The sequence below is a fragment of the Bos indicus x Bos taurus genome, chromosome 19, assembly GCF_003369695.1.
Source record: "Bos indicus x Bos taurus breed Angus x Brahman F1 hybrid chromosome 19, Bos_hybrid_MaternalHap_v2.0, whole genome shotgun sequence".
In the NCBI taxonomy this organism is placed as follows: domain Eukaryota; kingdom Metazoa; phylum Chordata; class Mammalia; order Artiodactyla; family Bovidae; genus Bos; species Bos indicus x Bos taurus.
In genome coordinates this window covers 13,984,404-14,006,668 of record NC_040094.1, presented here as the reverse complement: position 1 = coordinate 14,006,668, position 22,265 = coordinate 13,984,404, and the positions used below count along the sequence as shown (strand labels likewise).

Sequence of the window (22,265 nt, the reverse complement as noted above, 5' to 3'; positions counted from 1 at the left end):
TGGTCAGAGGTTAAGACTCAGCGCTTCCACTACAGCGGGCATGGGCTTGATCCCTGGGTGGGGAACTAAGATCTCACTTACCAGAAAACAGAAGAAAAACAAAAACACACTAGCCTCTTCGTGGAGAGAGCAGAGGTGATGCGGGAGGTGGGGTCGTACACCTGAGCTGGATGGAGGTCACATCTGTGTGGCAGTCAGGGACAGAGCTCAGGGAGAAACCTGTGTGATGGAGATCTATGGAGTGTATGAAGGAGGGGTTCTTCCTCCTTTTTGAGAGGAAAAGCTCTGACTTTAAAGCCATCTTTGTCCCTTTCATTCATTTATAATTTACTTTTTAATTGGAGGGACTCCCTGGTGGCTCAGATGGTAGAGTCTGCCTGCAATGCAGAGACCCCCGGGGTTCAATCCCTGGGTCAGGAAGATCCCCTGGAGCAGGAAATAGCAACCCACTTCAGTATCCTTGCCTGGAAAACCCCAGGAATGGAGGAGCCTGGCGGGCTGCAGTTCCTGGGGTCACAAAGAGTCGGACATGACTGAGCGACTTCACTTTCACTTAATTGGAGGAAAACTGCTTCACAACGTTGCGTTGTTTTCTGCTGTGCAGCTATCCAAATCAGCTGGAATTATACTATTTTTTAAAAAAAATATTTATTTGGCTGCACCAGATTTAGCTTCAGCACGTGGGATCTAGTTCCCTGACTAGGGATCAAACCCAGGCCCCCTGCCTTGGGAGCACAGAGTCTTAAGTACTGGACCGCCAGGGAAGTCCCATCTTTGGCCTTTTAAAAATTGAAGTTCAGTGTCTTTCTAACTGGCATCACCATTAGAATTCGAGCTGACTCCACCCCACAGAGAATAGGGCAGTACTACTTACCAAGCGCCTGCAGTGTGTAAGGCCCTGAGTTCTCCGGCCTCTCTCCTCCCCGCCACCCAGGGAGGCAGGATTATCCCCGCCCACTGAGGAGCAGGAGGGGGAGGAACTGGCCAGTCAGAGCATCAGGACCTGTGCCTCGGCGGCCATCCCCCAGACCCACGCTCCTAAGCAGTGCTGCTCAAGGGCTCGTTCCATCCCCCTAGGGACACACGGCGGCGTCTGGAGGCGGCGTCTGGAGACGTTTTCGGTTGTCACAACTCGGGGGAGAGGGTGCTTATTGTCATCTTGTAGACAGAGGCCAGAGATGCTGCTAAATGCCCTGAGTTACCCAGCCCAGAACATCAGTAGAAACCTAATGGGTCCCGACCTGGGCTGCAACTGAGACCCAACTGGGGGAGCTTTAAAAATTCGGATGTTCGGAAATCCCTGGTGGCTCAGCGGTAAAGAATCCGCCTGCCAATGCAGGGGACAAGGGTTGGATCCCTGATCCGGGAAGATCCCACATGCCGCGGGGCAACTAAGCCCATTCACCGCAACTACTGAGCCTGTGCTCTAGAGCCGGGGAGCTGCAACCACTGAGCCCTTTGCCACAACTACTGAAGCCCGTGCACTGCAGCTAGAGTAGCCCCTGCTCTCCGCAACTAGAGAAGAGCCTGAGCAGCAATGAAGACCCAGCACGGCCAAAAAAGAAAACAAATAAAATCCTTAAAAAAAAAAAAAAGTCGGATGTTCACGTTGCACACTGACCAATTACATCAGGCTGAGGGGGTGTCAGCTTCTTTTCAAAGCTTGCCAGGTGGTTCCAGTCAGCAGCCAAGACTGCCCTAAGCTACTTATCCTAGTGGCTTCTGCTCTGCTCACGGGAGCCTGGGAGAGTAGTACCGAATCTGTCTGGGTTGTACAACAAATGGCAAATCTGTAAGGTCCTCACCACCTCCCAGAATCAAAGGCCAGAACTCTGGTTCGGCAGGTCTTTCCATGGAGGCCGACTAACTCACCCATGGTGGGTACTGGAGGGCCAGTGAGTTGATAGGTATTTGCTAATCTTTCCCCTGTGTCTCTGGGGTGGGCCACAGCCAGGAATCTCCCCAGGTGGCTGCGAAAGCTTGCCAAAGGGACCGTGGACCAAAGAACAAGGCTGCCACCTAGTGGACGAACCAGAGAGAAGGGGTGCCTGCTGGATATCAAGTGATGTTTCACTGGATCCTGACAACAGCCCTGGGGGTTAGAAAGATGAAGTCGTGTGTTCAGAGGGTTTGAGCCTGGATTTGCACCTGTCTGGCCCACAGGAGTGCCCCGGGCTTTCCTCTGCCTTCTCACACCCATCCAAGAGGAAGAGGACCCTGGATGGGGCTGCCTGATCCCCTTCTGATGTCCAAAACTCCCCTTTGCTTCCAGGCGGGACCTGGGAAGAAAGAGACCCTCTGTCCCAGCACAGCGTAGAAATCAACAGGCTGCCATCTCCAACCGAAAGTCCAAAAAAATGGGAAACTGAACTTCCTGTGGTCTCTACTGCAAAGCTCCTGGCTCCCCAGGATAGCGGTTTATAAACAGAGGCCTGATGCCCACTCATAAGAAGACAAAGAGACTCCAGCACATTCGAGGGTGTGGGTGCGTGCGCTCCCCAGCACACAGACACCGTGGACAGTCCCGGTTAGCCCCCGTCTTGTCTCTTCTTTTCTGATCCTGAGGACAGTCCTGGGTGCTGAGCCACTCTGGCTGCTTCAGATGAGGCCGAGGGATCCTGGGGGTCATGGAGAAGTTGTTCTCTCCTCCGTTCCACTGGGAACCCCTTCCTCTGGCTGCAAATGGAGTGAAGAAGGATTCCTGCACAGACAGATAGAAGGACAAGGGTGGAACAGAGGAGGGACCATGGGCCAGGCACTTCTTCACTCCATCCTCAAGAGGCTGTAGGGGGCTTCCCTGGTGGTCCAGTGGTTAAGAACCTGCCTGCCAATGTGGGGGACACGGGGTCCATCCCTAGTTCGGGAAGATTCCCACATGCTCTGCAGGGCGATGAAGCCCATGCACCACAGCTACTAAGCCCGCACACAAACAAGAGAAGCCACTGCAATGAGAAGCCTGCAACTAGACAGTGACCTCTGCTCTACTGACTTTAACTAGAGAAAGTCCTTGGACAGCAATGATGAACCAGAGCAGTCAAACATTATTAATTTTTTAAAAGATGTAGATATTTTCCTCATTCGGCATATATAAGCAATTCGGACACAGCAAGATTGAGAAAGGTATTTAGGATGAATTGAAGCAGCTCTATGCATGTGATCAGAAGGAGAGAAGAAAGGGGAGTGGAAACTCACCTGCGGCCACGGAGACGTTTAAGGACTCGAGTCCAGGAGGCAGCTGCCGGCCGGGCAGGATGGTGAGGAGAAGCTGGCAGGAGGCCTGCACTGCCCGGGACAGACCAGAGCCCTCGTTCCCTGCAGAGCAAGGGGGCCGGAGGGTTACGGAGGCCCCAGCTGCGCAGGCAGGCACTCAGGAAGCTTGCATCTCAGCAAAGAGCAGGGACATCTACCTACCTAGCACGAGGAGGGTAGGCCGGTCCCAGAGGAAATCCAAGCAGCGAGTGATGGGGATCTTGGAGGACAGGGCGATCTCAGGCCCCGGGCAGCCCACTGTGCCAGCCACGAGCCAGCCCTGCCGGGCTCTGGCCTGAAAGGGGAGAGGTGAAATCAATTCTTCAGCGGAGCACCAGCCAGGAGGAGCCTGGCCTTGCACATCTAGTCATCCCCTCGTTAAGCCGCTGGATTCAGTCAGTAGTTATCAAGTACCTAGAGTGGACAGGCTCTGTGCTCAGCACTGGGGATAAGGGGATGAACAAAACAGGCCCAAACCCCAGCCTCGTGGCAGGGAGGTCAGGGAGGCCTCACTGAAGTGTAGACCTGCGGGAGGTGAGGGGAGGGAGCACCACGCAGACACCTGGGGGAGGAGATACTCTAGGCAGAGATCAGTAAGAGCAAAGGCCGAGAGGCAGGCGCTTACCAGGCAAGCGTGAGGAACAGCAGAACAGCCAAGTAGCCAGTGGAAAGGGAGCTGCTGAGACAAGAAAGGAAAAAAGAGGCCACAGGAGGTAGGACCTCAAAGGCGACTGGAAGGCCTTTGGCTTTCACTCTGAGAGAGGCAAAGCCTTTGAAGGGTTTTGAGCAGAGAAGCCGGGACACGGTCTGACTTACGTCTCTACAGAATTACTCTATGTTGAGAGCAGAAGCAAGCAGACCAGTTAGGTTTCTGCAGTGACACAGGGAGAGATGATGGTGGCTTGGACCACAGTGGTAACAGTGGAGATGGTTAGCAATGGTCAGAATGTGGAAATAGAAAGAAAGAAGAAAGAAAGAAAGTTGCTCAGTCGTGTCCGACTCTTTGCGACCCCATGGACTGTGGCCTACCAGGCTCTTCTGTCCATGGGATTTTCTAGGCAAGAGTACTAGAGTGGGTTGCCATTTCCTGCCAGGTAAGTATGGAAATAAGGCCAAGGTAAAAATGAAAGGCTGTGCCTTAACAATATCTGTGTATTCTAAATCCTTTCTAATCTCTGGGCAAACCTGAACTAGCGGTGCCTCTGTCGTCAGCTGCACGTGCAGGACTGGACAATCACGTCCTCGTAAGACAGGTGGGATGTGGGGTGAGAGAGCAGAAGACCCAAGGAGGACGCCAAGGCCTAAGCAACTGAAGGCAGGAAGAGCTGCCATCAACTGAGCTGGCTAACTCTGCAAAAGGAACAGGAACATTTGGAAATCTTGTTTGAAACGCCCATTAGACAGAAAAAAGAGCTGTTGAGTTGGCAACTAGATATGTGAATCTGAGGTTCAGGAGCAAAACCCAGAAGGATATATATTTGGGAGGCATTCGTATCTAAATGGCAATTTAAAACCATCAGATTGCATGTGACAAACAAGAAATAAGTATAGAACAGGGACCCAAGGACTGAGAGGAGCCCTGGGGGACGGTCAGGGAAACTGCTAAATACAGGGCAATACTGCCCCCTTGTGTCCAGCAAGGGAAGCACAGCTGAAGACAAATGCTGATGGACCACGGGTTTTGCTAAGATTTGACAGAGGATGCGACCGGCGCACTAAGCGCGGCCGAGAGGAGCTACCCCAAATCCGAGGTCAGGGGCAGAAGCTGGGAGGGCCCCGTGCCCGAAGGGCGGCGGCCAAGAGGAGTTACCCCACGTCCGAGGTCAGGGGCAGTGGCCGAGAGTGCCAGGCTGCGACGGTGCAGGAATGGCCAAGAGGAGCTACCCAAGTCTGAGGTCAGGGGTGGCGGCCAGGAGGAGCAACCCCACATCCAAGGAGCAGTGACTGCGCGGACACAGGAGGGCCTAGAGGAGCTATCCCACGTTGAAGGTCAGGAAGGGTGGCAGTGAGGAGATACCCCTCGTCCAAGGTAAGGAGCAGCGGCTGCGCTTTGCTGGAGCAGCCGTGAAGAGATACCCCACGCCCAAGGTAAAAGAAACCCAAGTAAGACAGTAGGTGTTGCAAGAGGGCATCAGAGGGCAAACACACTGAAACCATACTCCCAGAAAATTAGTCAATCTAATCACACTAGGACCACAGGCTTGTCTAACTCAATGAAACTAAGCCATGCTCGTGGGACAACCCAAGACGGGTGGGTCATGGTGGAGAGATCTGACAGAATGTGGTCCACTGGAGAAGGGAATGGCAAACCACTTCAGTATTCTTGCCTTGAGAACCCCATCAACAGTATGAAAAGGCAAAATGATAGGATACTGAAAGAGGAACTCCCCAGGTCAGTAGGTGCCCAATATGCTACTGGAGATCAGTGGAGAAATAACTCCAGAAAGAATGAAGGGATGGAGCCAAAGCAAAAATACCACCCAGCTGTGGATGTGACTGGTGATAGAAGCAAGGTCCGATGCTGTAAAGAGCAATATTGAATAGGAACCTGGAATGTCAGGTCCATGAATCAAGGCAAATTGGAAGTGGTCAAACAAGAGATGGCAAGAGTGAATGTCAACATTCTAGGAATCAGCGAACTAAAATGGACTGGAATGGGTGAATTTAACTCCGATGACCATTATATCTACTACTGCGGGCAGGAATCCCTTAGAAGAAATAGAGTTGCCATCATGGTCAACAAAAGAGTCCGAAATGCAGTACTTGGATGCAATCTCAAAAACGACAGCATGATCTCTGTTCGTTTCCAAGGCAAACCATTCAATATCACAGTAATACAAGTCTATGCCCCAACTAGTAACACTGAAGTAGCTGAAGTTGAACGGTTCTATGAAGACCTACAAGATCTTTTAGAACTAACACCCAAAGAAGATGGCCTTTTCATTATAGGGGACTGGAATGCAAAAGTAGGAAGTCAAGAAACACCTGGTGTAACAGGCAAATTTGGCCTTGGAATACGGAATGAAGCAGGGCAAAGACTAATAGAGTTCTGCCAAGAAAATGCACTGGTCATAGCAAACACCCTCTTCCAACAACACAAGAGAAGACTCTACACTTGGACATCACCAGATGGTCAACACCAAAATCAGATTGATTATATTCTTTGCAGCCAAAGATGGAGAAGCTTTATACAGTCAACAAAATCAAGACCAGGAGCTGACTGTGGCTCAGATCATGAACTCCTTATTACCAAATTCAGACTCAAACTGAAGAAAGTAGGGAAAACCACTAGACCATTCAGGTATGACTTAAATCAAATTCCTTATGATTATACAGTGGAAGTGAGAAATAGATTTAAGGGACTAGATCTGATAGATAGAGTGCCTGATGAACTATGGACTGAGGTTCGTGACATTGTACAGGAGACAGGGATCAAGACCATCCCCATGGAAAAGAAATGCAAAAAAGTAAAATGGCTGTCTGGGGAGGCCTTACAAATAGCTGTGAAAAGAAGAGAAGCGAAAAGCAAAGGAGAAAAGGAAAGATATAAGCATCTGAATGCAGAGTTCCAAAGAATAGCAAGGAGAGACAGAAAAGCCTTCCTCAGCAATCAATGCAAAGAAATAGAGGAAAACAACAGAATGGGAAAAACTAGAGATCTCTTCAAGAAAATTAGAGATACCAAGGGAACATTTCATGCAAAGACGGGCTCGATAAAGGACAGAAATGGTATGGACCTAACAGAAGCAGAAGATATTAAGAAGAGATGGCAAGAATACACAGAAGAACTGTACAAAAAAGATCTTCATGATGCAGATAATCATGATGGTGTGATCACTCATCTAGAGCCAGACATCCTGGAATGTGAAGTCAAGTGGGCCTTAGAAAGCATCACTACGAACAAAGCTAGTGGAGGTAATGGAATTCCAGTTGAACTATTTCAAATCCTGAAAGATGATGCTGTGAAAGTGCTGCATTTAATATGCCAGCAAATTTGGAAAACTCAGAAGTGGCCACAGGACTGGAAAAGGTCAGTTTTCATGCCAATCCCAAAGAAAGGCAATGCCAAAGAATGCTCAAACTACCGCACAATTGCACTCATCTCACATGTTAGTAAAGTAATGCTCAAAATTCTCCAAGCCAGGCTTCAGCAATATGTGAACCGTGAACTTCCAGATGTTCAAGCTGGTTTTAGAAAAGGCAGAGGAACCAGAGACCAAATTGCCAACATCTGCTGGACCATGGAAAAAGCAAGAGTTCCAGAAAAACATTTATTTCTGCTTTATTGACTATGCCAAAGTCTTTGACTGTGTGGAGCACAATAAACTGTGGAAAATTCTGAGAGATGGGAATACCAGACCACTTGACCTTCCTCTTGAGAAATCTGTATGCAGGTCAGGAAGCTACAGTTAGACCTGGACATGGAACAACAGACTGGTTCCAAATAGGAAAAGAAGTACGTCATGGCTGTATATTGTCACCCTGCTTATTTAACTTATATGCAGAGTACATCATGAGAAACGCTGGACTGGAAGAAACACAAGCTGGAATCAAGATTGCTGGGAGAAATATCAATAACCTCAGATATGCAGATGACACCACCCTTATGGCAGAAAGTGAAGAGGAACTAAAAAGCCTCTTGATGAAGGTGAAAGTGGAGAGTGAAAATGCTGGCTTAAAGCTCAACATTCAGAAAATGAAGATCATGGCATCCGGTCCCATCACTTCATGGGAAATAGATGGGGAAACAGTGGAAACAGTGTCAGACTTTATCTTTTTGGGCTCCAAAATCACTGCAGATGGTGACTGCAGCCATGAAATTAAAAGACGCTTACTCCTTGGAAGAAAAGTTATGACCAACCTAGATAGCATACTGAAAAGCAGAGACATTACTTTGCCAACAAAGGTCTGTCTAGTCAAGGCTACGGTTTTTCCAGTGGTCATGCATGGATGTGAGAGTTGGACTGTGAAGAAGGCTGAGCACCGAAGAATTGATGCTTTTGAACTGTGGTGTTGGAGAAGACTCTTGAGAGTCCCTTGGACTGCAAGGAGATCCAACCAGTCCATCCTAAAGGATATCAGTCCTGAATGTTTATTGGAAGGACTGATGCTGAAGCTGAAACTCCAATACTTTGGCCACCTCATGTGAAGAGTTGACTCATTGGAAAAGACTCTGTTGCTGGGAGGGATTGGGGGCAGGAGGGGAAGGGGACGTCAGAGGATGAGATGGCTGGATGGCATCACTGACTCGATGGACGTGAGTCTGAGTGAAGTCCGGGAGTTGGTGATGGACAGGGAAGCCTGGCGTGCTGCGATTCATGGGGTCGCAGAGTCGGACACAACTGAGCGACTGAACTGAACTGACAGAGGATGAGATGGCTGGATGCCATCACCCAATCAATGGACATGAGTTTGGGTGAACTCCGGGAGTTGGTGATGGACTGGGAGGCCTGGCGTGCTACAATTCATGGGGTCGCAAAGAGTTGGACAGGACTGAGCGACTGAAATGAACTGTCCCTTCCTAGACATCAAAGTGGGTTTTTTTGGTGGTGGTGATGCTGCTGCTGGTGGTAGTGGTTTGGGGGGTTTGTTTTGTTTGTTTCTTCTTTTGTGGGAGGGACCAGGGGGAAGGGATAGACTCGTCCTTGTTCAAAGAGCCTTTCAAACTGCTTCCCTACAGGAGGAAGCAGGAACCACTGGTTTCTCACGAGTGAACATTTACTCAAGACCTACTTACTAGATGGGCTTCCCTGGTAGCTCAGATGGGAAAGAACCTGCCTGCAATGCAGGAGACCTGGGTTCGATCCCTGGGTTGAGAAGATCCCCTGGAGAAGGGAATGGCTACCCATGCCATTATTCTTGCCTGAAGAATCCCATGGACAGAGCAGCCTGGCAGGCTACAGTCCATGGGGCCCCAAAGAGTTGGACACGACTGAGCAACTAACACTTTACTTACCAGGCAGTGAACTGAAAGTCACTCAGTCATGTCGACTCTTTGCACCTCCATGGACTATACAGTCCATGGAATTCTCCAGGCCAGAATACTGGAATGGGTAGCCTATCCCTTCTCCAGTGGATCTTCCAGACCTAGGAATCAAACCAGGGTCTCCTGCACTGCAGGCGTATTCTTCACCAACTGAGCTATCAGGAAGCCCCTAGGCAGTGGAGCACTGAGTAAACCTGCAGGAGGAGCAAAAAGTACGCCTCTGAAAGGACTGCAGTGGAAGTCCGTAACGTCAGATTCTGCTCCATGTATGCTTTGTAAAACTCCAGATCCTTCTCTCCTCAAAGCGATTTAGATGGCTGGATGAATCACAAGCTGGAATCAAGACTGCCAGGAGAAATACCATCAACCTCAGACATGCAGATGATACCACTCTAATGGCAGAAACTAAGAGGAACTAAAGTGCTTCTTGAGGAGGGTGAAAGAGTGATAAGGCTGGCTTAAAACTCAACATTCAAAAAACAAAAGATCATGGCACCTGTCTCATTACTTCATGACAAACAGAAGGGGAAAAAGTGGAAACAGCGACCGGTTTTATTTTGGAGGCTCCAAAATCACTGCAAATGGTGACTTTAACTATGAAATTAAAAGATGCTTGCTCCTTGGAAGAAAAGCTATGACCAACCTAGACAGCATATTAAAAAGCAGAGACATCACTTTGTTGACAAAGGTCCATATAGCCAAAGCTACAGTTTTTCCAGTAGTCATGTATGGATGCGAGAGTTGGACCATAAAGAAGGCTGAGCTCCGAAGAATTAATGCTTTCAAATTGTGGAACTGGAGAAGACTCTTGAGAGTCCCTTGGACTGCAAGGAGAGCAAACCAGTCCATCCCAAAGGAAATCAATCCTAAATACTCACTGGAAGGGCTAATAATGCTGAAGCTCCAATGGCCACAATATTTTGGACAGGGAAGCCTGGCGTGCTGCAGTCCGTGAGGTCGAAAAGAGTGGACACGACTTAGTGACTAAACAAACAAGGAAGCGATACCACCGCCCCCAACCCCTTCCTCCCTCAGCTGCTGGCCAGGAGGCTCTTGGAGACTGAGCTTGGTTCATTTCTTCTCCTTTACTAACACACCCCCGCTTCCCCCGCGCCATTACCTGTAAAAAACCGGCCAGGTCATCAGTGGAGAACACGTCCATCACCTCCATAGCCCCGGCGCTGGCCTTGCTGACTACTGGAGTGAGCGGGCAGCTGCAAGGTTTCCCCATGCCAAGATATGAAGCCGGGTAACCTCAGGCCCGGTGCTGTGCCCTCCCCCATACCCCAAGGGTTAGGGGGTAAGAATTCTGGAGTCGGGGAGGCCTGGTTGAGGGACCACCCAAGGGTCAAGGTGCTTAGGAACTCGGCTGTGCCTCCAGATGGGGACGCACGGAAAATAAGGGGCGTCCATGCCTGTTTCTCCGGCTGGTGATGACCTTATCCACTCCGAGGAAGTGAGCGGAGCGCAGCACAGCCCCAAGATTCCGGGGATCCTGCAGCCCCTCGAGGACGAGCCACAGCTGCTGGGGGTCGTCTCCTGGCCGGGCCACCTCGGCCTCGGCCCAGGGCCGGGGCCGCAGGGGGCTCACTTCCATGCAGACGCCCTGGTGAACCTGGTGACGGCACAGGACATCCAGCTCCCGCCGCCGGGGCCGCAGCACTGGGATGGCCCGCTCCTCGGCCGCGCGCAGCAGCTCGGCCCGCTGCCCCTGCAGCCCAGACCTGCAGGCCTGGAGCAGGAGCCGGGCGACGCGGCGGCGGGCGGCCCGCAGCGCCAGGAGGCACGGGGACAGGCCAAACAGGAGCTCCGGGCCCCCGGCCGACCGCGGCATCGACGCCAGGTCATCCAGGGGCAGGCGGCCGAGCTCCTCCCCGCCGGGCCGCCCCCAGCGCCGCGTCGCTTGGGAGAAAGGACGCGTGAGGGGGAGGCTGCAGCAGGGCCAGGTCGCGGTCCCGACGGCCGGGGGCAGCGCCATGGTCGATAACCCGGCTGCGTCCGCAAAGGCGGCTACTCCCGCCGGCGCCGTCCCTCACGGGAGCAGCTCCGCTTCCGCGTCCGGACGCCCCGCCCCCGCCCGGGTTGCCGCAAGGCGCATGCGCGGAGGCTAAGCCGTTCCCACAGTGCCCCCTGCAGGGCCGGCGGAGCGACCACCATCCACCGTCGAGGCGCCGGAGCGAGGGGGTGCTCGCCGCTGAGCTGACCCGACGTCGGGCCGGGTGGCGTCGTGCACCCTCCAAGGTCCCGGGAGGCTGAAGGACCTTTCACCCCGGCGCCAGCAAAGGACACTTTAAGGAGATGTGTTGCGTTTCCTGTCCAACCTGGCCGGGCTTGGTGACGGCCCTCCGCCACCGGGTGCTGGCGGTTTTCTTCCGGAGCTGCTTCTGCATCCAGCCCCTCCGCGACACCTCCACTGCCTGTCAGACCTTAGCACCCGTCAGCAGAAACCCCACGGACGACTTCCGATCCCACGGCCCTGATTCTCTGAGTGACAGCTCTGGCATACTGACAAGCCAGCTGATGCCCTTGGCCCCACAGGTTAAGGGCCAGACTCCTTGCTCATGACCCCCAGCCCCACCCCCACCCTGGGATCCAGGCAGGAGCTGCCTTTTCAGTCTCACTGTCACTCCTGCACTAAGTTCTGTGCTATTCCAGCCCTGCGTGCTCTTCGGGGCCTCCCTGCCTGGCGCGCCCCGCTGTCCTCTTTTTCTGGCCGGAAATTCCTACCCATTTTCCAGACCCAACTGAAAGGTAATTCACACTCCAGGAAGGATGCCCCCAATCCACCCACCTTCCCGCTCTCCTGCAAGGAACTCTGAGACAACCATTCCTCATCACAAGAAGGGGGAAGAACTGAAAGACACTTCTGCAGCCAAGATTTTTTAATGCAATTTTTCTTTTTTTAATGATCACAGTGAAACCCACTTGGGAGGCAGGCCCTGGTCTGCTGCTGGCATAGTCAGAGTGGAGGGAGGACCCCACGAGGGATGGAGAAGCCGCAGTGGAGCTGGAGAATTGAGATGGGGCAAAGAAGGGGCGGTGGGGGAGGGCAGAAGGAAGCCTGGAGCCCCAGTAAGCATTCAGATGGAAGGTGAGGGCTTCCCTCCGCGGCCTCATCCTTCAGGGACAGTGTGGGTGAGGGTTCAGGAAGATAGGGGAAAGCCCCACTTTTGGCCACAGTCCCTTCCCCAGGCCAAAGGGAAGAAGGCAAGGGCAGCAGACAAAGGCCAGGGAGCCCAAGAAGAGGACTAAGAAAGCAGGAGCAGGTAAAACAATCAGGGGGCACCACCTCCTCTCCCCTCACCCATTCATGGTGGCAACAATTTGACATATAAAAACCTCAAGTTTTCTAGCCCCTGGTGGGGGTGGGGAAAGGAAGTGAAATCCAGGGGTTCAGAAATCAACACCCCCAGTCCAGGGGCAGGTGCCCAGCTGTAAGGGGGATGCGGGAAGGAGGAGCTCCCCACAGGGCGCTAGGTCACCTGCTCTGTGGGCCTCATCTGGATGTCTCCGATCTGCAGAAGGCACAAACAAGGCTTGAGGAAGCCAGGACGCTCTCCCCACCCTCTTAAGGCCTTCCCACTCTCCACCTCTGGGCTGGCTAGGCTCCTCCAGGGGACAGCCAGCCAAGGCCAGACTCACCTGGACATGAGGGGGCGTGCTGAGAACATAGATCACGGCCTCGGCCACATCCTCAGGTTTGAGACACTGGGAGCACCAGGGGAAAGGAGAGGTGAGGACAGAATGATCTAAGGTCCTCCCCCCAACCAGGGAGGTCCTCTCCAGCATCCGTGTTCCCCCAACCCAGGAGAGGCGACAGGCTGGCTAGAAGGGCGAGGTCTGAAGGCCAGGGCACCCTCTGCTTTCATTTAGGGAGTGGGTGGCTTCACTGGGCCCCACCTTCATGTGTTCATAGGTGGCGGCTGCCTTCTCGGGGTCCTTGTCGTGGAGTTTGAAGGCGAACTGTGTCTCCACCACTCCTGGAGAAATGCACTGGGCCAAAAGAGAGAGCCTGCTCAGGAGCTGAGCCCCGGCCAGAGGCCAGCCTGGGGCAGGGGGCTGGGAGGGAAAGGACGGAGGCCACAGGGCCCCAGCCTCACAGGGACGGCCACCCAAGGTCCAGCGGCCACCTCCGCCCTCCAAAGCTGCCACGGGGGGGTTATCAGAATGATTCCTACCAGCTACTGGGCCATTACCAAAAGCCAGGTCAGCTTTACAAAGTGGCTTCCTAAGGGAAGCCTCATACCCTCATACCCTAAGTGTTTTCATCTCCATTTTACAGCTGGGAAGACTGAGGCATGGAGAGGCTGAGCAAGCCACCCAAGCTCAGGCAGCCTTCCCGGGGAGAGCCCCAGTCCTGCTTTCCAGCCGTGGCCTCCCAAGGTCCCTTGTGCTCCCTCAGCCTCACCCCTCCGCCCTCGCCCCCTTCTCTAGGTTCAAGTCAGCCCCTCTCCCGCCTTAAAGGCAGAGACGCGCAGGGACTCAAGGACTGAGCGGGGCCCCGCAGGCAGCAGCAGAGCCCGGGAGGCCTGTGCCCAGGACGGACTCCGGGCTCTGGGGCCGCGAGTGTGTGCGGTGGGGAGGGGCCGGGGTCAGGTCGCCCCTCACCGTGGCTCGGATGTGGCTCCGGGCCTCCCGGAGCTCTTGCCTCAGCCCCTCCGTCAGCGCGGTGACAGCGTACTTGGTAGCACTGTAGAAATGGGTCTCAGCCGGGGGTGGCACTCGGTGGCCACACATGCTGGGCGCAGGAAGGGAAGGGGAAGGAGAGAGTGATGCCCGGCTGCCTGCCTGACCAGCTCCCCCCCAGGTGCCTCCTGAACATCAGGGACTGTCCTCCCGCCACTCATCCGGCTTGTCCACATCGACAGCTCCTCCAGGCCCCCTCCTCCTCCAAGGCCTCCCTCCGTGGACCCCAGGATTCCCTCTTCAGTCCACGCAGGCTGTCAAAATCAAAGCTCTCTCCCTTTCACCTGTGTGGTTCACTGAAAGGGTTCTCCTTAGAGTCTAGGGCACGGAGGCCGTGTCTCCGCAGGCGCCCCCATGACAGAGACTGCAGTCTCTGTGCCACAGGGTGAGGTTCCTGCTGCGGCCTGAGGAATGCAGAACCCCAGTCCCGGGAGGGCCCCCAGGCCTCAGCCGCCAAGGGGCCGAGCTACCCCTTCCAGCCAACGAGGGGCTGGTGTTTGCCACGTACTGTTCTTCCCCTGCTGGAGGAGGGCATGGCAGCTCACTCCAGTTTTCTTGCCTGGAGAATCCCACAGACTGAGGAGCCTGGCAGGCTACAGTCCATGGGGTCACAAAGGGTCAGACGGGACTAAGCAACTAAACAACCACAACAATGTTCTTCCCCGCCCCCTAGTCGTGCCCTCTGGGTGTTAACTGGGTGTGAGATCCCTGCTCTACCACTGGGGAATTCTGAGGTCCAAAGAGGTCAAAGGAGCCGCAGCAGATCGCCCCGCTGGGGGGCGGGGGCACCCTGACCAGCCCCGGCCGCCGCACCTGTTGATGTTGATGATGTGCCCGTCATCCACCTTCCGCTCCCTCATGGACTGGCAGGCTTCCCGCGTGCAGATGCTGAGGGCCAGCACGTTCACCTGCAGGCGGGGTGGGGGGCAATGCGTGTCTGCATCTTTGGGCCCGTCTGAGCAGGTGATGGAGCCCCAGAGCACCCCAGGGTGGGGGGCATCCCAAACAGGGCTGGGTCCTACCCGAGACCAAGGACATGCCAGGGCCGCGGGCCTTACGTGCTGCTCCCCGTCCAGCCACCAGCCCCAGCGGACAGCAGAGGCGGCTCCCCTCGCTGGGTGATGCCCTCAAGTTCCCCTGTATTCAGAAACAGACACCACCCCTCCCCAGAATCCACCCAGGAGCGCTCCCCATCTTGGCTGTCTCCTCTGCCTTAGGGAAATCACCCCCTTTTCTTCCCCAAATGCCCTACTCTTCTCTGGGACAGAGTCACGGGCTTTCCTCTCTCCGAAACAGCCTAAAATCCTTCCTTTGAAAATCTCTCTCCTCCGGACCAAGCTCAGCCTTTCACCCCGCTGCTCTCTGCCTTTCCGGCCCCTCCCTTGAGACTAGAGTGGACGGGAGAAGGCTGGCCCTCCGTCCTTCCACGCCGTCCTCCAACCTCCATCCTGTTTACAGGACTGGGCACAGGGGGTACAGTCACGTGTCACTGTGGCAAGGGGCCTCCCAAGGGCATGAAGCTTCCTGCACCCTGCCCACTTCTGCTCCTCTGGCAGAGGTGACCCCCAGACCCCAACCTGCAGGGAACAGAGGCCCAACGGAAGGGTCTCTGCTAAAAGCGCCCGCCCAGCCCCACCACTTAGGCTCAGCCAGGAGGGCAAGCAGAGATAAAACTTTCAACGGGCCTTCACTCTCTCCTCTGGGGAAGAGGGGAGACCAGCTGGGAGGTCAGACGTTTATCTTTATCAGGTGTCAGCGCCAGGCATCAGGACAGAACACTCCCGCTATAAACCTGGCCCGGCGTTCACGGCAGGACACAGGCGGTTTCCAGCCCTGCTTTTGGTCCTCTTAACAATGTGGGTTTGTGGGGCAGAGAACTCAGCTTTTGGGGATGGAGGGATGGAGGAGGAGAAACTAGGAGAAACAGATCCCCTCGGGCCAGGGGAGCGAATCTTCTAGATCTGGAGGTCGAGGGTTCCCTCTGTGATCACTGACGTGGTTCTCTTGGGAAATGCCTCATAAGACAATCCTAAGAGAATGAAAGATGGGCTCGATAAAGGACAGAAATGGTATGGACCTAACAGAAGCAGAAGATATTAAGAAGAGATGGCAAGAATACACAGAAGAACTGTACAAAAAAGATCTTCACGACCCAGATAATCATGATGGTGTGATCACTGACCTAGAGCCAGACATCCTGGAATGTGAAGTCAAGTGGGCCTTAGAAAGCATCACTACGAACAAAGCTAGTGGAGGTGATGGAATTCCAGTTGAGCTATTTCAAATCCTGAAAGATGATGCTGTGAAAGTGCTGCACTCAATATGCCAGCAAATTTGGAAAACTCAGCAGTGCCCATAGGACTGGAAAAGGTCAGTTTTCATGCCAATCCCAAAGAAAGGCAATGCCTAAGAATGCTCAAACTACCGCACAATTGCACTCATCTCACATGCTAGTAAAGTAATGCTCAAATTCTCCAAGCCAGGCTTCAGCAATACATGAACCGTGAACTTCCTGATGTTCAAGCTGGTTTTAGAAAAGGCAGAGGAACCAGAGACCAAATTGCCAACATTCGCTGGATCATGGAAAAAGCAAGAGAGTTCCAGAAAAACATCTATTTCTGCTTTATTGGCTATGCCAAAGTCTTTGACTGTGTGGATCACAATAAACTGTGGAAAATTCTGAAAGAGATGGGAATATCAGACCACCTGACCTGCCTCTTGAGAAATCTGTATGCAGGTCAGGAAGCAACAGTTAGAACTGGACATGGAATAACAGACTGGTTCCAAATAGGAAAAGGAGTTCGTCAAGGCTGTATATTGTCACCCTGCCTATTTAACTTATATGCAGAGTACATCATGAGAAACGCTGGACTGGAAGAAACACAAGCTGGAATCAAGATTGCCAGGAGAAATATCAATAACCTCAGATATGCAGATGACACCACCCTTATGGCAGAAAGTGAAGAACTAAAAAGTCTCTTGATGAAAGTACAAATGGAGAGTAAAAATGTTGGCTTAAAGCTCAACATTCAGAAAACGAAGACCATGGCATCCGGTCCCATCACTTCATGAGAAATAGATGGGGAAACAGTGGAGACAGTGTCAGACTTTATTATTTTGGACTCCAAAATCACTGCAGATGGTGACTGCAGCCATGAAATTAAAAGACGCTTACTCCTTGGAAGGAAAGTTATGACCAACCTAGACAGCATATTCAAAAGCAGAGACATTACTTTGCCAACAAAGGTTCGTCTAGTCAAGGCTATGGTTTTTCCTGTGGTCATGTATGGATGTGAGAGTTGGACTCTGAAGAAGGCTGAGCACTGAAGAATTGATGCTTTTGAACTGTGGTGTTGGAGAAGACTCTTGAGAGTCCCTTGGACTGCAAGGAGATCCAACCAGTCCATTCTGAAGGAGATCAGCCCTGGGATTTCTTTGGAAGGAATGATGCTGAAGCTGAAACTCCAGTACTTTGGCCACCTCATGTGAAGAGTTGACTCATTGGAAAAGACTCTGATGCTGGGAGGGATTGGGGGCAGGAGGAGAAGGGGACGACAGAGGATGAGATGGCTGGATGGCATCACTGACTCGACAGATGTGAGTCTGAGTGAACTCTGGGAGTTGGTGATGGACAGGGAGGCCTGGCGTGCTACGATTCATGGGGTCGCAAAGAGTTGGACACGACTGAGCGACTGAACTGAACTGAAGAGAATGACATAATGTTCCAGCTGAACGGGGCTTAGGGATTTCATATACATGCCTCGCTTTACAGTCAGGCAAGCTGAGGTCTAGTTTTAGAGACGACCTGACTGCAGGTGACGTCCACAACTTGGATCTCTCAGAAGGTTCTCTGAGGGCAAGGGCAGGGCTGCATATCCCCGTTCAACATTTCAACGTTCGTTGCTCATTTCGGGGCCCAAGCACCTGTCAGGTGTTATTGTGAGCACATATGAAAAGTCTGGTGGGGGGCGGGGGATAGAAACATTCCATTTACACACTGCTTTCCACTTCTCAGAATTAGTTTCATACCCTGAAGGTACTGCCCCATATTACAGTCTAGAGGTTGAAAATCCACGCCCTGAAGGCTGTGCTTGGTCTACACGTGGTTTTAAAACATTCTAAAAATAAAATAGACAAAAGTCCTTGCATTCCTGGAGCTGAGGTTTTGGTGAATGGGGTGGGTGGGGGTCTCCATGGAAATTGATGCCCCCGCTGCTCTCAGCGAAGTCACAGATCTGGCCACACACGGGGCAGCGGGGGTGGGGTGGGGAGGCCTGTGCTTGCCCAGACGGCAGAGGATGGGAGGGGCGGGGCCCTCCATGGCCAAGTGCTTCCCCGTGCAACCCGCCCCACTCTTTGGGTTCCTACCTGGCCTCAGGAGACACTGGAATTTGTGATCCCAGACATTGATGGTCTGGGTGCAGTTCATCCCAATTACCATGTGACAAGACTGAAGTTCAGAGAGGGTGATGACCTGCCTGAAGCCACATGGTTACTGGAGGGGCTGAATGAGACCATCATCTTCAGCCTCTGGGTTCCTGTTCTTCCCATCAGACCGTGTCCCCAAGCACAAAGCTGCCACTTGGGGACATCCGATTGAGGGCAGTTTTCTTTCCTACCAATCTCTCTTCCAACAGAAAGAAACCAGCTTTTAAGCACTGCCCCCAGGGGCTCAGAGGAAAGAAGAATGGGAAAGATTTGGCCTTTCCTCCACTCCCTCTCCCTCTGGGGAGGAGAAGCAGGTGAGACTCAAAGTGCCCCAGGCAGAAACCTGAAGCCTCCTCTCCCTAGATGTCTATCTTTCTGCTTTCCTCCTGGCTATAGATGTCTATCTTCCTGCTTTCCTCCTGGCTGTAGATGTATGTCTATCTTCCTGCTTTCCTCCTGGCCATAGAGGTCTATCTTCCTGCTTTCCTCCCAGCTGCTGTGACCCGCTTCTCCCCCCCCACAGACCCTGCCCCCAGGCCTTACATTGAACATTTCCTTCCAGCCGCTGGTGCTGCCTGAGAGCAGGGTGTCCGGCCGGGCCAGGCCAGCATTGTTGATGCAGATGTCCACACCGCTGTGCTGAGAGCGGACCGCTGAGAACATGGAGAGGATGTCCTCCTCGTTCGACAGGTCACATCTGTAGGGGATCAAAGTCCCGGGGTAGCCTGCACTCTTACATTCGGCAGCCAGCTCCTATGAAACCCAACAGGGGTCTAACTGGGATGAGCTGCTCACTCCACACACAACCCACCCCGCGCCCTCAGACTCCACCTCCCGCCGCTGTCACCGCTCAGAGCTCTCGCCTCTGGTGGCCATCCTCACAGCCTGACCTCTCAGGTCAAAGTCCAGGGGTGAGAGCAGTCCCTGAGTGAGGGTGGGGGAGGCTGAGATCATCAGTGGAGGAACCTCCCAAATAAACTCGAGTCTTCCGTTCAAGAAGGGAGAAGTTTCTGGGGCTCTGGGGTGAGGTGGGGAGGTCAGAGAAGGGGCCTGGGGATCCCGGGAATGGAGAGATGTCTCTTTTCTGACTCTTTCCCAACAGGAACACACCTCCGCTCATAGCCATACTCCACCCCATGCTTCTTCCACCAGCGCCCAGGGTCACCAGGACCTCAATTCACTTCTCTCCCATCACTCTACCAACCCCTCTCAGAAGGGCTTATATCTAAACGATCACTGTTCCTCCACAAGCTGCAGCCAGCTGGCTCAGAACCCTCACACAGACTTTTCACTTTTCAGTTGAGCTCAACAGCTGGTCTCCCCTCGCCCTGCTTATAGAAATCGTCAGGAAGTCAGGAGAGTCTTTCTCTCTGACCCACGGGGCACCACCCTCCACCCCAGTTTCTCTGGAGACTGTGAGCCAAGCCAGGTAGTAGGTGACACTGGGCACCCCCCTGGGCACTGCCAGGGCCCTCGAGACACTAAAGATCCCTAAGACAGAAAGGCCACTGGGAGATGGCTGAGGTAAGCAGCCATTCAGAAGCAGGAAGAAAACCAGCTGTGTGGTTGCTTTGGAGGCCAGTGACCGGGCACCAGAGCCTCCTCAAGGTGACTATGGACATGTGTCGGTGGGCCAGGGGTGCCAGGGCAGGGAGCCCTAGAGGAGGGCCAGCTTGGTCTCCTGCCCTGGAACACCATCCTACCCCCAAACCAAGTCAGGAATAAAGGGCTCAGTCAGGTGACCTAGGAAATTCTTTTCTGCTTTAACTTTCCATGAGTTTAAGCAGTACAGTCTTCTGGGTCTCAGAAGTCCCCCTTCACCCAATTTCACCTACTCAACATTTCACCTGCTCAACAACCCCCTCGGGAAACAGGGCTTCTCACTGTAGGAGGTTGGAACTCAAATTTTGTTTGAGTGTCAATGAATGAATCCATCAACCAATCAAGAAAAGCAGATGGTGGGCAAAGCAGCCTGGAATTCTGCCCTCTCCTGGCACGAAACTCTCCATTCCTCCTCCAGACTCAAAGCCCTGCAGCAAAGCCACAATGGAGGGACTGATAATACATGTCTCTCTGTTGCTGTTTTCTCATTGCCCTACCTGTCCGCATCTATCCTCAAAAAGGACCTGAAATCATGTCAGTCCCCTCACAGCTGAGCCATCCCCCCTCATTAAAGGAGGCCTCCTGGGGGGTGAGTGATCAATCGGGGGCTCTCCTCAGGGTTCAGGGACCCTTCTGGATGGTTTGCAGTTGGGGTGGAAGTAGGAACAGAAGGCAAGAGTGGCTTTAGAATCAGAGAATCAAGTGGCTTAATCCCTGGTCTGATCCTCTAGGCTCCGGAGTGGAGGCGGGCCCTGAGCACCTCAGAACAGGGGAAAGGGAGGGGCAGTGTGGGGCAAGAGTATAGCCAGGTGACCTTGGAACCATCTAGGAGGCTATAAAGCGAACCTTTGGTCGGCAACAGGGGAGGGGACAGGCCTCCCTCCTGCACACCTTCCAGCTCAGCCCCACCCAAGGCCTCCTCGCCCTCTCCCTGCCCCAGGGACTTTGAGCAAGGGTGGAGGTCAAGCTCAGCACCAGCCCAAACCCTGAGGGGGGTCCTGGCTGGGGTAAATCCCAAGCTCCTATGATGGAAACTGCTCATCCTTCTTCCTCCCTGCTCCAACACAGCCAACTTCATTTCCTTCTTCTCTGAGCTCTCATTGCTCACAACCCTTGGGGCTCCCAACCCACATTAAGAGAAGAACCAGGGGGTTCAGTTCCACATTGCTTTGTCCCCCAGAGCACACAGGTTCAATGCCCTGGTTTACCTCCTCAGTCCCACCTGTGACAGTGAAACTGGAAAAAAGGTCTACTTTATATATACATCCCATTTGTCCCTTATGTCCATCGAGAAGGTTAACCCTCACCTTCAGGAGAAGGTGGAGCTGAGCCTCTTCAGAAAAGCTCCACTCCCACTCCAACCCCACTCTCAGTCCTGGGTGAAAAATGAGCAGGATCAAGTCCTCTAGCTCCTACTCGCTTTGTTTGGCTTTGTGGACTAGGTCTGGGAACCAGAGGAAGCAACCCAGTAGCCAGCTTCGCCACTGAGGCCAGAAAGCTTTCTTCCCTTCTCCCTGGCTTCTCCTTTTCTCAGCCAACCTGAGCAGGCAGGTAGGGAAGCAGGAGAAAAGATGCCAGGGAGTCATAGACTTGGTATACTAGAGCAGAGGCTGTCAGGAAAAAAGCTCCCTAACGGACAAGACTTTAAAAAGCAAAGAGAGAGTCCTGCCCTGAGGGATCCAAAAGCCTCCTCCACCAACTAGGCATCCACCTCTCTTGCCCCTGAGCCCGCTGCAAGTGGCCCTGGGGTGGCGGGTAAGAGGGCAGCGTGACACCTTGGCTCCGACCGCTCCCCATCCCCCACCTGGACCCAAGCCCGGCGGAAACGACGCCACCCGGAGCCACTCGCTCCCCCGCAGGGCCTTACCTCGATGTTGCCCACGGTGCGGGCACAACCCACCACCTTCAGACCCTGCTGGACCAGGGCCCGGGCCACGGCCGCGCCGATACCTCCCGAGGCTCCCGTCACCAGTGCCAGCCGGTCACGCCACCGCTCCATGCCGGCTCTGGCCACGGTCCCGAGCCGCCCGGCCACCTCGCTCTGGGAGCAGAGCCCTTGGATCGCCGAGCTCCGCCCTAGGTCGTAGGGGCCCGGCCGCTCTCTTGTCACCCCCGCGGCGCCCGCAGTCGACCTGCCCGCGTCAGAGGTACGCCAGGACCTGCCTCCACTCTGGCCGGCCTCCGCCCCCTGCTCCACCCTCCGCTCCTCGGCGATCGGCCACATCCCGGCTGGAGGACGATGCGGGCCGGCAGCCCCGCCCCGCCCCTGCCGCGAGAGCACGGCCCCGCCCCCACCCCTCCCCGCCCCTGCCGC

At 53.9% G+C, this 22,265-nt stretch overlaps 2 protein-coding genes across 2 annotated transcripts; both read right to left on the bottom strand.

Moving 5' to 3' along the window:
* Positions 1 to 2,371: 2,371 nt before the first annotated feature.
* Positions 2,372 to 11,302, bottom strand: MRM1 (mitochondrial rRNA methyltransferase 1). Its single transcript, XM_027518338.1, has 5 exons — positions 10,651 to 11,302; positions 10,356 to 10,449; positions 3,412 to 3,544; positions 3,193 to 3,312; positions 2,372 to 2,701 (listed from the first exon to the last, which is right to left on the bottom strand). The coding sequence occupies exons 1-5, from the start codon at positions 11,211 to 11,213 to the stop codon at positions 2,529 to 2,531; spliced, it is 1,083 nt and encodes a 360-aa protein (XP_027374139.1). The 5' UTR covers positions 11,214 to 11,302; the 3' UTR covers positions 2,372 to 2,528.
* Positions 11,303 to 12,099: 797 nt separating this feature from the next.
* Positions 12,100 to 22,224, bottom strand: DHRS11 (dehydrogenase/reductase 11). Its single transcript, XM_027517701.1, has 7 exons — positions 21,819 to 22,224; positions 18,893 to 19,102; positions 14,735 to 14,829; positions 13,844 to 13,973; positions 13,136 to 13,228; positions 12,878 to 12,943; positions 12,100 to 12,750 (listed from the first exon to the last, which is right to left on the bottom strand). Exons 1-7 carry the CDS (start codon positions 22,173 to 22,175, stop codon positions 12,709 to 12,711), a joined length of 993 nt encoding a protein of 330 aa, XP_027373502.1. The 5' UTR covers positions 22,176 to 22,224; the 3' UTR covers positions 12,100 to 12,708.
* Between the last annotated feature and the right edge of the window lie 41 nt (positions 22,225 to 22,265).

Excerpts from the sequence above, each read along its gene's own strand:
- MRM1 (XM_027518338.1), bottom strand. The coding sequence starts at position 11,213 with ATGGCGCTGCCCCCGGCCGTCGGGACCGCGACCTGGCCCTGCTGCAGC. Across the intron at positions 10,450-10,650 it reads ATCACCAGCCGGAGAAACAG|CTGCCCGCTCACTCCAGTAG; the intron begins GCATGGACGCCC and ends GAAACCTTGCAG. Across the intron at positions 3,545-10,355 it reads ACCTGGCCGGTTTTTTACAG|GCCAGAGCCCGGCAGGGCTG; the intron begins GTAATGGCGCGG and ends CTCCCCTTTCAG.
- DHRS11 (XM_027517701.1), bottom strand. The coding sequence starts at position 22,175 with ATGTGGCCGATCGCCGAGGAGCGGAGGGTGGAGCAGGGGGCGGAGGCC. Across the intron at positions 14,830-18,892 it reads GCTGGAAGGAAATGTTCAAT|GTGAACGTGCTGGCCCTCAG; the intron begins GTAAGGCCTGGG and ends CCCCGCCTGCAG. Across the intron at positions 13,974-14,734 it reads CACATCATCAACATCAACAG|CATGTGTGGCCACCGAGTGC; the intron begins GTGCGGCGGCCG and ends TCCTGCGCCCAG.